The 17,399-nt window shown below is 42.6% G+C and overlaps 1 protein-coding gene across 2 annotated transcripts in view; it reads left to right on the plus strand.

Annotated features, from left to right (window-relative positions):
* LOC132384818 (arf-GAP with GTPase, ANK repeat and PH domain-containing protein 1-like) overlaps positions 1–17,399 on the plus strand; it is a 210,046-nt gene that overhangs the window by 174,892 nt on the left and 17,755 nt on the right. The window contains exons 19-20 of one of the 2 annotated variants that reach the window (XM_059956371.1): positions 788–15,006; positions 17,312–17,399. In XM_059956371.1, coding sequence (XP_059812354.1) covers positions 788–985 — 198 coding nt within the window. In that variant the 3' untranslated portion in view covers positions 986–15,006; positions 17,312–17,399. Of the gene's footprint in view, positions 1–787 lie in introns of both variants that reach the window. The other variant, XM_059956372.1, reaches the window with a different exon arrangement.

The raw sequence follows: 17,399 nt of genomic DNA on the forward strand, positions 1-17,399 counted from the left end.
TTAATTTGAGGGAAAGAGGGAATATTTAATATTATTATTATTGGTTTATTATTGTTACAACCAAAGTACAGTGAAAAATTGTTTTGTGTACAGTCCATACAAATCATTTTATTACAACAGTGCATCAAGGTAGAACAAGGGAAAAGCAATAACAGAATACAAAATATAGTAGTTACAGAGAAATTGCAGTACAGGCAGACAATAAGGTGCAGGGCCATAAGTAGGTAGATTGTGAGGTCAAGGGTCCATCTTATACTAGGGGATAGTGAATAGTCTCATAACAGTGGGATAGAAGATGTCCTTGTGGTACATGCTTTCATGCTTTTGTATCTTCTCTGCGATAGAAGGGGTGAGAAGAGAGAATGTCCAGTGTGGGTGGGGTTTTGATTCTACTTGCTGCTTTACCGGGGCAGTGGGAAATGTAGACAGAGTCCAAGGAGGGGAGGCTGGTTTTTATGATGTGCTGAGCTGTGACCACAACTCTCTACAGTTTTTGCAGTCATGGGCAGAGCGGTCGTGATCCATCAGGACAGGATGTCTTCTATGGTGCATTGCTAAAATTTGGTGAAGGTCAAAGGGGACATGCCAAATTTCTTCAGCTTTCTGAGGAAGTAAAGGTGCTGATGAACTTCCTTGGGCATGGCGTCATCTTGGTTAGACCAGGGCAGGACTGGATGTTCCTTCCTAGGAAGCTGAAACTGTCCACCTCAGCACCACCCTTGATTTCTTTCTTTCTACAGAAAGCCCCAAAAATAACACACTTGTATTGGTTTTGTCTGCTTTGCAGTATGGCATTGATGTGAAGGCCAGAGACGTGAATGGAAACACAGCCCTGTACCATGCCAGGCGGGCAGGCAGCCAGGAGTGTATGGATGTCCTGTTACAACACGGTTGTCCCAGTGATGGCTGCAGCACAACGCCCAGCATCAGCAGGAAAGGTCTTGGTGCCAGTTTCGGAAGAACTGACTCCAGGTTTCCACATTAAAAAGAAGCCTTGAAGCACTCCTTTCCACACCTTGACATTCCTAAAGGGCAACCTCTAGACTTTTCCCAAACCCCTCAAACCCCCATCCCCACCTCCCCCCCCCCCCCACAGCATCCCATTTTATTGCAAGATTTGGTGATCGGGAGACGCACTTTACGGAATCCCAATGTTGATTTTACAACAAGTGACAATACCATTTGTCCCAATATCTTATGACTGAGCGATTGAAACTGCTGTTCTTCAGTGCAAGAGCTGTTCGATGTTTTAAGGCTTATTTCCTGAACTCTCCTTGGCAGGCCATACCTAAAGGTAACACAAGTGTCCCAATTTGTAGAGCAGCTTTGGGAGCAAAGAATTGATAATTCCTTCAACAAAAATTGGAAGTTGTTTACACAAATCAAAACCCATGATGTGCTGGAACCTTGCAGCAGCAGTAAGTTACAGAGGCCAGTTTTCAGCTCCAAATCTTTTATATTTAACATAATGAAGATGTTGTTGGTTTTATTTTCTAACTGTTTAAATGGTGGTCCTACAAGTATCAAATGTTCCCTTGCAGGTTTTTTTTTATTTTTCAGATGTGCAATTGTATTTAAATTTGTAAAGGAAATTTGTGTGTAATATTGGATATTACAGTATTTAGTGAAATGTGCAAAGTACAGAACCTTATTTTGTATTGTTTTCTGAAGTACAAAGGATAGTTATATGTCAGTCTACTGGGGGATAGGAAAAGCAATGTCAACACTGTCCATTTGAAGGGTTCGAAGAACAGATTTTGGGCACTGGGGTACTGTAAACAGTATCCTGTGACCTTGCAGAAGTACACTGTGTTGTGCTTAGCAATTCAAGGGAGTATTTGAAGCTGTGCATTTTGTTTCGGCACAATGTGTTGCTGGCCAACCCAGAAAGAAAAAGGGCTACACTGACATAGAGTGGCAACAGGGAAATGTGTGCAGTTCAAACTAGCCTTGTGATCTCAATAGAAGGAAGCACCATCTGACATGAAGGCAGTCAAGAGCTAAAGTAACAAGGGGAGCAAGACAATAAGCATTTTCTTTTCTATTAGGCTGTCCCAAACTCCAGACACACGAGCAGAAACATCTAGGCTAACCTTCCACACTGTCAGATGGTGCAGTGCTGAACTGTAAGAGACGCTGACTTCTGGATGCAACATTAAACCAAGGTCCTATCTGGATGTAAACAATTCCATAGCAATTTCTTTAAGATCAGGGGAGATTCCACCCCACCCCTCCCATTCCGCACATAGTGTCCTACCCAATGTCTATCCCTAAATAACATAAGATAAACATTCTTAATAACAATACTGCTAATGTGAGCTTGCTGCGCACAATTGACTGCCTTGTTTCCTGTGTCGCAAGTGTCTGCAAATGAAATATTTTATTGAATGCTTTGGGACATCCTGAGGTTGTAAAGGGCATTGTAAGAAAAGCAATATTCTCTCCTTGCTGGCATTTGGAGAACATTAATGCATACAGTCATGAGACATGGGTCTAATATGCTTTGTTCTACCATGGGGAAATTAAAAAGCAGGATTTGTTACCAGGCTGCCCAATGATGACAGAGTGACATTGGGAGGCAACTTAGACCATATATTATGGGTTAGCTAGTCTAATGAGAGTAGAATTGGGGAGAGAAAATGAAGGATTTAAATTTGTATGATGTACTGCAAATTGAGCTAAATGTGCTATGCTTAGTTTTACAGAAATTCCCCCTTCAGTCCTAATAGATTAGGTATAACTAGAATGTGATAACTCTAATCCTCTGGTAGAGTGACAGGAAATGCTTTAATATGTGCACAAGTCTAATCTATCATCTCTAGGCTTTAATTTTCATCTGGAAGTCTGAGTGAAAAGCCAGGACTAGAACAATGTGGGATGGAAGACAGTTAGTTACAAGGTAGAAAGTTTAGGTGAGACCAGACTTGGGCAGTCAAATTCTGGACTGTCGGAGGAAGTACAAAAGCAGCTGCACATTCAGTTTACAATGGTACCTACAAGTGCCGCTTGTTAAGGTTTCATTGCATCCACCATATTTTTCATATCTCAACCCCGTGAATGTAGCTTTTGCATTAGCACGTGATTTTTATTTTATGTCCCATCAATAAACCAGAGTCTCGAATATATCTGGAGTGCCAGAGAAACAATAAATGGGCAGAAAAAGCAGGCAGTGATTTCCCTCAGCTCACGTAGTGCTTACCTCTGAGCAGGAGGGTTGTGACACCCTATCCACCCCCTGACTTACATCTTCACACTGCACTATCAGAGGTATTGTTGTTCAGATAGTACTTCAAAATGAGCACAAACATGAGAAAGGCTGCAGATGCTAAAAATCCAGAGCAACACACACAAAATGCTAGAGGAACTCAGCAGGCCAAGCAGCACCTACGGAAAAGAGTACAGTCGACTCTTTTCTATAGATGCTGCCTTGCCTGGTGAGTTCCTCCAGCATTTTGTGTGTGTCACTTTAAAATGGTGGTGCATGGCCAAGTGGTTAAGGCACACAGCCGGGGCAGTGTGTTGTGTCCTTGAGCGAGGCACTTAACCACACATTGCTCCAGTCCACCCAGCTGAAAATGTGTACCGGCAAAATGCTGGGGGTTAACCTCGTGATAGACTGGCGTCCTATTCGGGGGAGTCTCGTACTCTCAGTCGCTTCACGCCACGGAAACTGGCATAAGCACTGGCCTGATGAGCCTATAAGGCTCGGGACAGACTTTAACTTCAAAATGGATCTGGTCTGCCTGCTCTGATGGTCCAGGTGGATATTACAAAGCCCCATGGCACTGCAGGGAGTTCTCCTGGTGTCCTGGCTAATGTTTTTTCCCTTAACACACGCCACTAAGAATGAATTAACTGGCCTCTGATTCAATTGCTGCTTCTGCAACCTTGCTGTATGCAAAATAATTGCTGCATTTGCCGACAAAGCAACAGACGCTGCACTCAAACATGAAGTGCTTTAGGACATTTTCTGAGAGATACAATAAGGCGCAATATAAAATGCAGGACTTTTCAAAGCAAATTTTGCGGCATGCTTGGAGATGGCGGAAGGAGTGGGCTAACATTGATAACTTAATATTTTTTTGTTAGTAAGCTTTTGCCCAGAATATCGAGCTCTGCAAACTAAGCTGAAGTAGTTCTTATAAACATTCTGGGGAGCGATTTGCTCCAGGTGCTATACCTAGCAAAATCATTAACAGAGCACATGGACAATGATTCACGCAGACATTTACTCCATTCCTCCTCCTTCATCTAGACCTCACCCCCTTTGTAGTCTAATAGTACATCTTGTAGTGTTCATTATAAATAGACAATCTGCCTGTCACAGTACAGTGAAAAAGAAATCCAAACAGAAATTCTGCTTCCTCCTAGCTTGATGGTGCAAGTTGTCTGTATGTGTGAAAGTTGTTTAGAAGTCAATGACCTTTTGATGGAGACAGTTTTGCCCAGTTTCATTCATTCCCTATTTTACTGATTTCAGATTTTTAACATCTATATCTGTGAATGTTTACTGCCTAATAAAACTCATCGCAATGTTAGCAAACAGAACTTATTTATTTTTAATTTCCTTCCTTTTCTCCCAAGGCACTGCCCAGCCTTTGCCAAATTAAACCCATCCCTCCCCCATGAAGGCATCAGAGCCTGTTCCTGCCTTCACCCCAGTGCTCACACATCTCCCACCAGAAGTCACTGCTGGTCTGCAGGAAAAGATTCACTCAGTTTTCCTCTTCCCCCTTCCTTGCCCAAGAGCCCCAGTCATATTGCTGTTTAAAATAAAAATGTGTGGCCACATATGTTAAATGCATTTTGTACTCAAAATGCTCGGCAATTAATGCTGACGGCCTCTACGCCCCACTCTGGCTGTCTTAACCAGTATGTTCATAGTTAGGGAGAAGAGGATAACCGAGATGTGCTCATTCCTGAGGGCACTCTCAATCTGATGTTCCTGTGGTAGTCCAGGATGAGGTCCTTTACCTTCCTCAGAACATGATGTGGGTTCAGTACAAACTCCAATAGCTTCTTTGGTAATAACCCATATGCATTGGCAAGGTCTAGCCATAGTACAACTAGGTCTCCCTGCCCTTCTTGCACTTCCCTGATCAGCTGGGAAAGAAACACCCATGTGTTCCAAGCACCCTGGCACTCTGTGAATCCCTCCTTTCTATACAGATGTACCAGTGTAGCCATTTTCAAGGAAAAACTCAAAAACAGGAAACAATACTGAAAAATATTTCCCCTTCTACACTGAGCAACAAGATGGAGCTAAAGTGCTTAATGTCGGAGTTCTCCTCTTTGGGGTTCTAGGTTCCCTCTGCATACCTCCACTAGTCCGTGACCTTTCCCCTACACTAGATAACCCTAAGGAATTTCCAAAGTAGCTGGAGGATCTTAGGACAGTGCTTGTACCTTGTGGGGTACTCCACCGGGACCAGGGGCAGAACTAGCTCTGACTACTTCCTAGATCTCCTTCCAACTGGGCTCCTTGCCACTGAACTCAACTGCAGGAGGTGGAGGATTTACTAGGGCACCATGGCCTTCTAGTTCCTACTCCCTCTCTTAAGTCATTGAGGGAATTCTGAAGGTGTAGATCCATGTCTTGTTTGGAGCATGCAAGGTGCCCACTATGTTTCTGTCCTAGCATTTGTTTGGTGAATCCACAGGGTTTGCAATAAAGGCAGCTCATTTCCTGGCTCTCTCTTACCCATCCTCTATGCCATTCTGCCCAAAGTAGTGTCATAAACTTGCTCCTGAGAATGTTACAGAGTTCGGCAAGTGGTGGTTTCTCTTCTTCACTTGCTGCCCTGTACTGTTCAGCCAGGAATCAGAGCTCTTGACGCAGCTGGTATATTTTGCGCCCCCCCCCCGATGTTTCACCATGTAGGGACCTTTGCTGGCTTTCTTCTGCATTAGGCTGAATCAGTAGCATGGCTGACAATGATAGTTGACATCTCCCTTAGCTATTCCCTCAATGATATGGACTATGTCCTCCTCAAACTGCAGCCACTCCCTTCGATGGCTTGCTGGAGGTCACTTAACCCACTGGTGTTGTGCTACTCTGCCTGGAGTGGAAGTTTCTGACACTTGGAGGTCACTGGGGTGACTTTGGGCCAGGCTCTTCCTATGTCTCACCAGGAGTAAGTCCTGAGCGCTGCGTTGCTCTCTCTTACTCCAGGCATTTCATCTTGAACTGATCTATTTTTAGGCCACACATATTCTTGCACACCTTTCCTCAAAAGCATCTCTCACTCATAATCGATGGTCATCCTAGTGGAGTACTCATCCTCTTGTCCTCTCGAGCTCCGCTGGAGGTATGTCTCTATATAAGTCTGTCCATAGCTTGTAGCGTGTCTTCCTCTCGGAAGATGCAGGTTGGGTTGCTAGTCCTTGCTGCCCCGGTTGCCGTCTTTCTGAGCTGTCAACTGTCTCTCAGTAGTCACCAGTCTGTTCTTGGTTGTTACCCAGACTATTACTGGGTGTCACTAGCTGAGCCAGTGCTTATAATGCCTAGGTAGATCGTAGAATGCTCTGGGACACATCATCAGTGATGTAACCTGGGGACATTGGGTGTTTTGGGCCTTTCAACATCAGACACCGTCACCCTGGTGACCCAGTCAGGGTTGATCAGGCCCCGGCTTGTGTCCCAGCAGCACTGGTCCATGGGTCACACCTCTTGATCCATAGCCATCTGGAGGCTCACTCAACAGCCTCAGTGATGGCCCTAATGGCTGTTTTCTTTGCAGCCCCTGTAATGCCAAGGAGAGAGTAGGTTCTGCACAGCGAGCAGCCAGCTAAACCTCTACACTCCACTTCTAGAGTCTCGCATCATGCTCTCCACCCGTCTCTGGCACTGCTCTACCAGCTCCTAGTATCTGGCATTCAGATGCCTCCTCAATCTCCCCTAGGAACTATTAGTTCTACCATGACCACCTACTTCGAGGGTTTCTGACAGAACGACCTTGTCAGGCCTTAGTGATGATGATGTGATGAAGTCAAGGAACTTTAATTGTTTGCTTACATCAACTTTCAGTTGCCAGTCAGATCCCATGGTGAGCAAGCCTGCTGGTGATCTGGGATGAAGCTATGGTAGGTCTTCAGATTTGACAAAAGCTATGGGCTTTCTGGGTTGGCGGGGGTGCCTACTATAGATAATGGCCAAGGAGATACTCTCTGCCACTGCCTTCAGCACCTGGTCATGGTGCCAGCAGTAGCATCCTTCTCCCAAGGCTTTTGGGCAGCTGCTAAAAAATTATTTCAGGGTCCCTCTGCCAGGGCAGAGAGGACATGATTGTACCTTGCTTTTGCTCCAGGCAAAAAGGTTCACTGAACTAGGTAGGATGTCATACACAGCCTGGATCATGAATTTGATGCACTGGAGTTCTGCCTGCCAGATGTTGGACCAGGAGATCTTCCACTTCAGCACACTCTCCCACCTTGTCCAAGCTCCCTGGTGCCCTATCCTGGTGGTCCGCACTTCCTCGGGAGCTTCTCAAACTTCTTCCTGGACAAGTTTGCATCTGTTCCTGCCCTGGGCCCTGTTGAAGCGGGTAGAAGGGAAGTTGCCCAGCTTGGCCTTTCCAGCCACCACTGTCCCTACCAGATCCCTGTGCCTCAGACATGACTCAGCCATCTCCATGGCTCCTTGGCTTTCCGTTTCCTGCTTGTACGAACTTCAGTGCCTGCTGACGAGACTTTGGAGTCACTGGGATCTGTACATGTACCCAAGGACATTTAATTGGAAACCAATGACTCTTAGTACAAAGTGAACTGGTTTTTCAAATTGAAATCTCAATAAGTGGCAAAGTAATTTTGTGTATTTGATCTGCCAAGTTATGTTGATGAATGCACCCTGTATGTCCCCATAATACAAGATTTGCCTCAGTTAACACAGTCTAAGAATGTAATTCTAATATATTGTCTGTTTGAGTCACTGAACCATTAAAGCCCATCATAAATTGCAGGCTCTACAGCAATGTTTGATCATCAAAAACTGTGGTCTTCTTCTACTCCAGTAACAAAGAATTGACAGGTTCTCCACTGTCCTCAAATATTTAAAAATGTTTATGGCTCACTCATCCACAGGAACAGGGGATGCTAAGTACGGAAGGCCATTCAGCCTTTCAAGCCTGTCCCACGATTTAGTCAGACTTGACTATGTGGCCACGCAGTTTTATTTTAAACATCTATCAAAATCTCAGATTTGAAAAGTTCAGTTAACCCCACCAATTAAAACATTTTGCAAGAGAGAAGTCCAGATTTTCGCCACCCTTTGTGTGGGAAAAAAAATTCCCAATTTCACTCCTCGTTGGATAATATCCAACTGCAAGTTTATGCTCCTTGTTCTGGATTTCACAGAAAAAAGCTTCCTTTTGAATTCTCCTTTTATCAGTTAAACACCCTGGATCAGATTGTTCCTCAGTCAGGGTAGTTCACCACGTGTTTTCTTAGAAAGTAAAATTGTCATCTTTTTCAGCATTTACCAAGTTTGCATCTTTGAATATTTCTGTCTCCAGTTGTAGGCACAAACAGACTTTGCAACATTGAAATGAACAATTCATTAAGAACTTCTATTTCTGGAACTTTTACAAAAAAAACTTTGCAAGGTGTTTCAATGATTTCAACGCTTAGAATGTAAATGCTTCTTGTGAACATTTTTTCTGTGTATTGGCCACTTTTATATCCATTTGACTTTGTTACTGGATATTTAATGCTTATAGCTAGTTTCCATTTTACTTGTTTTTACATAAATAATTGTATACAGAGTCTGTAAACTGTTTCTTAAATTGTGATTTCCCTTGTGAATTGTGATACAATTCCATTGAAGTGAATTTAATTTCAAAAGTTTAAGTTGTATTTCTGTATTTGTATAAAATTATTCAATGGGGGAGGGGAGTGTCTCTCATTCTTCTTTTTTGCTGTGGGCTGGTTGGTTACAGAATCGCATCAAAATCTGTTGAACTGCAGACTGACCTGGTTCAGTGCTTAACTGGAAACCGAAACCTTTCATTTCCTCAGCTGAGCCTTTTCCAGATCACTTGCAAACAGGGCCGTTTTAAACTTCTGCCTGCGCTATTGTGTTACTGTCATTGAGTATCAAACCATTTGGTTTACAACTTTATTCTGGCAGAGAAGTCTCAAGCGCAGTTGCCTGCTCAGTAATTTTGCACACACTCCCAGCACATCTCTCTTGCTGACCTCCACTAAACTGTGACCTAGGTCTGCAGACCTGTAGGAGGCCCTTAAAGAGAGTCGCTGGCTTTATATTTACTGTATTTATTCTGCCCAGTATTTGGACACTTTTCAATGGGAAATTACCCCCATCTGATGATCAGTGTTGAGGGGTGAGCGCTAAAAGCATAGAATGTGTACAGTTCATGGAATGTTTTTATCCTTGAGATCTCAGATTTGCTTTGAAACCAACTAGCATTGAATAATTGTTTTACTGGCTTTCTCCATGAGAATATATTATGGGCATGAACTCCCAACAGTGTAGTCACCATCAACCCCTTTCGTTAGGTGCAGCTCACTGCCAAGGTTCAACCATTAAGCACTTCTGTATTCAATCTAATGAGCTAGGCAGAGCATTATCAGTGAAATGAGGTGACTTGACCTCCATTACCATGAAATATGTATTATCAAACTCGTACACTGATTACATTGCTAATTGAGTTCTTAAGCCCAAGTTGACTCTTTGGTTTAAGAAATCAACTGCATATACAAACTACAACTTTACTTGTTCCCTGGTTTATCCCAGTATAGTGGATGGCGGTTGAGTAGTGTGAGGATTTGATTTGATTCCACTGTTATACAATAAGGCTGGTCAAACGCTAAACAAAAAATTAAAAGAAAAGCTACAAATGCTGGGAAGTTGAACTCTTGCTCTTTAACTACCTTTATTTCATAACTTTTTATCATAGAAAATAAAACATGGGAGCGGAATTAGGCTATTCGGCTCATTGAGCCTTCTCCGCCATTCAATTATGACTGGTTTATTATCCCCCTCAACCCCATTCTCCTGCCTTATTTCCATAACTTTGATGTCATTACTAATCAAGAATCTATCAACCTCCACTTTAACTATACTTAGCCTCTTCAGATTCACCACATTCGATTTAAAGACATTCTTCCTCATCTCTGTCCTATTCTGAGGCTGTGTTCTTTTGCCCTCTCCCCAACATTCACTCTATCTAGGCCTTTTAGTATTCAATAGGTTTCAATGAAACTCCCTTCATACTGCTAAAGTCCAGGGAGTACAGGCCCAGAGCCATCAAATGCTGTTCATTCCTTAAACCTTTCATTTCTGGGATCACTCTCGCAAACCACCTATGGGCCCTCTCCAGTGCCATCTTCCTTTGTTCTCCTCTCTCCTCTCTTTCTATTGCCACCAGCAATCCATCAATAGGAGTTTTAGCTATCCCCCCCCCCCCCCACCTCCACCCTCTCTGCAACTAAAGCTAACTTGTTTTCTCTCTTTCCCTGTTCTGACAAATGGTCTCTCAACTGAAACATTAACTTTGTTGCTTCCTCCAGGCACACAACCTGATCTGCTGAGTGTTCCCAACATTTTCTGCTTCTATTTCAGCTCAAAGCTGTTATGTTCTGAAAGACATTATCTCACTGTCCCCTTCAAGGTTATTCACTTGGTTTTCTCTCTGAACATTCCCCCGATTACAGTATTCACTTTTCAGTGTCCTTCAGTCAGTTGGTTCAGACATTTGTGTCTGTGCTTTGCATCACAGTTGTTCATTTTTAAAACGAAGTATTAACACGGAGTCTTGTGTATCTTAGCTAGGTGAATCTTAAATATCCTGTGGCATTTTGTGCAGGTGTCCTTGCTAACAAGTGATTGTTGTTTATGAGATGGTGGAGAACTGCTGTTGTTTTTTTGTCTTGTTGGAATCACTGTTCTGCAGAAATGCTATGGACAGCTGTAATGAACTGCCGTTCAACTGCCATGCCTCAATTAGAATGGAACTGTTTCTTTCCCCAGCTTCCCAGGTGGACTTTAATGAGAAGATATGTTGCATTTTTCATTATTTGTAGTTAGTTGCATAACATTTTCCTGCCTTCAATCATTCTTAGAGTCATACATCACTTCAACAGACCCCTTGGCTCCCAAAGTCAGTGCTGACCATCAAGCCCCCGGTTACATTAATCCAACCCAAAAGTATTTTATTCTCAACTCCCACAAGATTCTACCACTCGCCTGCATATTAAGGACAATACGCAGTGGCCAATTAACCCACCAACCCTGGACACCTTTTTCAGAATTATGTTTATTATCACTGAGATAGATCGTGAAATTTGTTGTTTTGTGACAGCAGTACAAGACATAAAATATTACTGTAAGTTAAAATAAATAAACAAATAAATAGATAGTACGGAAGATGAGTAGTGAGGGAGTGTTCATGGACCATTCTGAAATCTGATTGTGGAGGAGGAAAAGCGGTTTCTGAATCGTTCAGTGTGGGGCTTCAGTTTACCTCCTCCCCATTGGTAGTAACAAGAAGGTGGCACATCCAGGATGGTGAGGGTGTTTGAGATGGGTGCCAACGTTGATGCACCACCTTTAGAAGATGTCCTTGATGATGGAGAGGCTTGCGTCTGTGATGGAGCTGGCTGAGCCTTTGGGATATGGGAGGAAACGGGAGCAACTGGTCCAAACTCACACAGTCACAAAGAGGACACGCATACTGTGCACAGACTGCTGTGCTTTCCTTATTCTTGAAATGGCACCAGTCTACAGAACTATTCTCTGCTTTCACAGACTGGGGTCCCCATGTCCTGTGCTTGATATAAGTTTGACAGAGCCCATCACACATACAATTCCATCTCTGCCCTCTTGCAATGACCGGTTCATTCTGCTCGCACAGTTTGTTTGAACAATTTTGTTTTATTCAGTCACTAACGTCTACGGATAGTTAAATTGTTGCTGTCTTTTCCACACAATGCCACAGTGTAGAACCAGATTGTTCAAAACAGCTCACCACTGTCCTCTGTAGCCTGGCAATATTTTTCTCATCCAAGATTTATCCAATCATTTATTAAAGTAATGATTGAATTTATCTCCATCATCCTTCCAAATTGCTATAGCTCACCGCATAACTGCTTTTACTCTCATTGGTTCTTCCCGCCCTCCCTCATGATGAATGTGTACATTGAGTGGTAGTTTAGAATTCTTTTCTACAGGGAACAATGATTGTTTCTCTTTCCTCTTCCCCAATGCACAAAAAATTAATTGAAAATGTGAAATATTTTTGTAGACAGACACGTGCAAAAGGAGCATCAGTTCTACCTTGTATCCATATGCAGTCTGAGTTCCATTAAAATAATTCCTAACCATGCTTGCGAGTGACTTTCAGAAGGCTGGGACCTGCATTTGGGCATAAACAACAAATACACAAGAAGGCACTGAAATGGCAACTCAATTTGTGCTAATACATATAGTGTATGCCAATTGTAAATAAGATGAAGTATCATTATATGATGCCAGGCACACGCACAGTCCAGCAATATTTGTTTATGGATGTAGAGATGCTTAAGGAGAAAGCCTTGATTTTCCACTACAGGAATAATAAGATTCTTGGCCAATTGCAGAAGCCCTTGAAGTGCATGAGAGAAGGTCCAGTGAAATATAGATAAATTTCAACAAATTGTCTCAGACAGGGGTACAACTTGGGGTAGAGAACTTGGACTGTAGTACAATCAAATGGAGTTAGCAGATTCAGCAAAAATGCAATTCTGAAAGGGCTACAGCCTTTCCATTGGAGAGGACCTTGTGATAGGGTCAGAAAGGTGACTCAGTTTCCACACTGAAACAGCAGACACTCTTCCCTTCGTTGGTTGGTTGGAGCCTCTGCTGCAGAGGATGTTGAGGCTTGAAGAGTTGGTCTCACTGAAGGTACCAGTGCTGGCTGCATGGATCAGAGTCATTAGCACCTGCAGTGCTTTTGGGGCAAGAATAGCCAGTACTAGGAGGGAGGTGCATATGTGAAAATCAAAAAAGTATAGCTACTGGAAATCAGAAATAATAACAGAAAAAAATGGAAAATCTCAGCAGGTCAGGCAGCATCTCCAGAGAGAGAAATAGTTAATGTCAATTGCTTACACAGATGTTGCCTGACTTCCAAGTATTTATAGCATTTTTTTTGTTTTAAGGACAAATGTAAGTGTTCTCTCTTAGACTCACAGAGCGCTACATCACAGAAACAGGCCAAGATCTTCCCAGTCTCCTTCCATGCATTGATGACCACACTGATCTACAAGAGGAATAATTTTGTCCCTTGTTGTCCTTTTGCTCTTAATACATCTGCAGAAACCCTTGGGATTCTCCTTAACCTTGATTACCAGAGCAACCTCATGGCTTCTTTTAGCCCTCTTGATTTCCCTTTAAACTATTTTCTTGCATTTCTTCCACTGCTCAAGTACCCCATTTGCTCCTTGCTGCCTATACCTGCTATACACTTTCACTTGTGTTGTCCTGGGACCCTTAAAGCATATCACCTGCTGAGAACTCTTGGGGTGGGGAGTGCAGGGCATCATTTTGAGCCAAGCATAGGATAAAACTCCAATAATCTGGTCTCTTGATTGCTTGGAACAACTGACGGTCTAGTGTTTCGCTGACTCAGTGGTTCACAGTGCACCCAGAGGAAGAATTAGGGTCCAGCACACCAGCAATGGGAGTGGGTTTGTGGCTAGAGCTAGTCCAACACGCTTTTATGTTTCAATAGACAATAGGTGCAGAAGTAGACCATTCAGCCCCTCGAGTCTGCACCGCCATTCTGAGATCATAGCTGATCATTCACTATCAATATCCAGTCCCTGCCTTGTCCCCATATCCCTTGATTCCCCTATCCATCAGATATCTATCTAGCTCCTTCTTGAAAGCATCCAGAGAATTGGCCTCCACCGTCTTCTGAGGCAGTGCATTCCACACCTCCACAACTCTCTGGGAGAAGAAGCTCTTCCTCAACTCTGTTTTAAATAACTGACCTCTTATTCTCAATCCATGCCCTCTGGTACTGGACTCTCCCAACATCTGGAACATATTTCCTGCCTCAATCCTATCAAATCCTTTCCTGCTCCCTTTGAATGCACTGGGTTCACTGGAAACATTTTTATACTACTGTGTAACGTGGAAAAAAAGATAAGTGAAAATGTAATAGAAGTAATATCCAATAGTGTGGAGGCAATTTGATTGCATCAATGCTGGACATACATAATATTAGATTATATTAGCTTTATTTATCACATGTATATCAAAAAAATCAAAACCTACAGTGAAATATGTCATTTGCATCAACTACCAAAGCAGTCTAAGTATGTGCTCAAGACAGCCCGCAAGATTCACCATGCCTTGGCACTAACATAGCATACCCACAACTTACTAACCTCTATGTCTAAGAAACGTGGGAGGAAACCCATGCGGTAAAGGGCGTTTCCTTGCTTTCAAGTGCTGAACAGCAAGTGGAGTCTCAGATCTCTGAGGACAACAGGAATGCAACGGCCCCAAGACTCTTCGCAGTGTTCCGTCAATCAACTAATGTTTCATCCTTCTAAACCTGACGTCTCTGAGAACTGTCACTTACTCGTGGCACTGGGTTCACCTCCAGAACAACCTACTTCATAATTCTGTGACTATTAAGAATGTACAAATCCTTTCCAGGAAGCGGTACCCTGTTGTTAATGTGAGGAATGCTGCTCCCAAATGGATGCTGCTACTGGCAGTAAAATAAAGGAAGCTGCGAAGCTTGTTATCCTGTCCCCAGAGACCTACTTTCAACCAGGAAAATCATGAAAATGTTATCTACTTGAAGTATAATAGCAATATAGGCACGTCCTTCAAGCTGCCCGGGGCAGTACATAGACCTGAATTGCATGTGGAAGGACTGGATAGTACAACACCTACATAACAAGAGCTGTGCCTGCATGGTGGTCAGCCCAGCAGCAGATGGTGGAACTGTGACACAGCCAACCTTGCTAAGATAAGTGGTCTCACAACATCTGCAGGTTAGTATTTTATAAGACACATTTGGAGTATCGTGAGCAGTTTTGTGCCCCCATATCTAAGAAAGGATGTGCTGGCATTGGAGAGGGTCCAGAAATTTATAAAAATGATCCTGGGAATGAAAGGGGTAATGCATGAGGAACGTTTGGTGGCTCTGGGCCTGTACTCACTGAAGTTTAGAAGAATGGGAGGGAGGGGTATCTCATTGAAGCTTACTGAACATTGAAAGGCCTAAAGAGAGTGGACGTAGAGAGGATGTTTCCTATAGTGGAGGATTCTAGGACCAGAGGGCACAGCTTCAAAATGGAAGGGTATCCCTTTAGAACAAAGATAGGGAGGAATTGCTTTAGCCAAAGAGTGGTGAATCTGTGGATTCTTTGTCACAGGTGGCTGTGGAGGCCAACTCGTTGTGTGTATTTAAAGCAGAGGTTTATAGTAAGGGGGTCAAAGGTTATGGGGAGAAGTCGGGAGAATGGATTTGAGAGGGAAAATAAATCAGCCATGGCAGAGTAAACTTGATAGCCCAATTCTGCTCCTATGTCTTATGGTGAAGAGAGGGACCTAGGGTATTAATAGTCTTGGTAAAAACTTCTCCACAGGCTTGTATGTTGTCCATAAAGAACTCACTCCCACTCCACCATAATATTCAGAAGCCTGATTTGAATACTGGTGCTCCCATTGTGACTATCCGCAGGAGGTGAAAATGATGAATCACAGGCAGATGAGAGAAAAAAACAGAAATATGATGGAGCCCCCAATAGACCCAACTAATATATAATGCCAAAGAATGCAAAGTGAACAAGAATATAATACTTTAACGGGCAACAGGACATGTAGGTAACTTCTCAAAGCCCGTTCGAGTGCCTGGCATCTGCATGGCACTTTATCTGAATAAAATACAAATGCCCACTACCTTTGCAACTAGAGAATCATCATTTTACCCCCAAAAATTGGTATTAAGAAAAGTCATGCACTTTATAATTGTAGTGTATGAAATTGGAATTGTAGTTCCAAAAAAGTTGCATGTTATGGAACCCTGTGTTATCAGAACATAGAACATACAGAAGAACAATACAGCACAGTACAGGCCCTTTGGCCCACTATATAGTGCTGATCTACTTCACAATTAATCTTACCTTTCCCTCCTACACAGCCTAAACTCCTCATTTTTTTCCTTACATCCATGTGCCTATGTAAGAATCTCTTAAGTCTCCCTATTGTATCAGCCTCTGCCACCACCCCTGGCAGTGTGTTCTAGGTATCCACCACTCTCTGTAAAAAACAAACTACCTCTAACATCCCAGCCCCTCCCAAACTTTTCACCAATCACATTAAATGGATGTCCTCTGGTATTGGCCATTTTCACCCAGGGATAAAGTCTCTGGCTGTCCACTCTATATATGCCACTTATCATCTTATACACTTTAACCAAGTCACCTCTCCTTCTCCTTCATTCCAAAGATAAAAACCCTAGCTCACTCAGCCTATCCTCATAAGACATGTTCTCCAATCCAGATAACATCTTGGTAAATCTCATCCGCACCCGTTCTAAAGCTTCCACATCCTTCCTATACTGAGGCGACCAAAACTGAACACAATATTCCAAGAGTGGACTGTCCAGGGTTTTATGGACCTGCAACATCACTTTTTAGCTTCTTAGTTAAAAAACATAATCATATTAGCTTTCTAGTAAAATTCCATGATTGATGTGTGATCAGAGATGGGTTTCTATTTGTAGATTAGCATCAAGCGTCAACTTTATCCACTATATACATTTAAATCAGTTTGCTGTGGTGTGTTGGATGCTATGTGCAACAACAAAAGATAACAACATTCAACAATTACACAGAATAAAGAAATAAATAAAAATAAAATTAGAAGATTGGATATGGAGTAAAATGTGCATAAATACATGAATATCAGCATGTATTTACAATGTAAATGGCAATGTAAAATGTGGTTTAAAGTGTCTACATTGCATGTTGAATTTCCCATGGTCACTGTAATTGCTAGCACTGATTGGCAGCAACTGGCTGTGCCTATTGGAAATCATAGTTTTTTGCTTACAAAATGCTAGCTGAGACTTTAATCACATCTGTGTGCATGACCACAAGCCAGTTGTATTAATAGATTTTGAAAACTGAAGCTGGATTTATGGTGTGAATTTTACTCTGTTGGAACAGATATTGCTATGTTTGAGGTTGCTAATTACTGTTGATCCTATTAACAGATTACTTGTGATTTTTGTCATTGTTAAATTGATCCAAGTAGTTGGCTTTGTGTCTTTAACCTCTTTTGCCTCTGAAGACACACTTTGGCAGATGATTGGAATTCGAGTTTAACTCAAGGAGAAGCAAGTTTGGAAGCTTAAAGTGCCTGGCTTTCAGAGAGATAG

The sequence above is a fragment of the Hypanus sabinus genome, chromosome X1 (assembly GCF_030144855.1).
Source record: "Hypanus sabinus isolate sHypSab1 chromosome X1, sHypSab1.hap1, whole genome shotgun sequence".
NCBI lineage: Eukaryota > Metazoa > Chordata > Chondrichthyes > Myliobatiformes > Dasyatidae > Hypanus > Hypanus sabinus.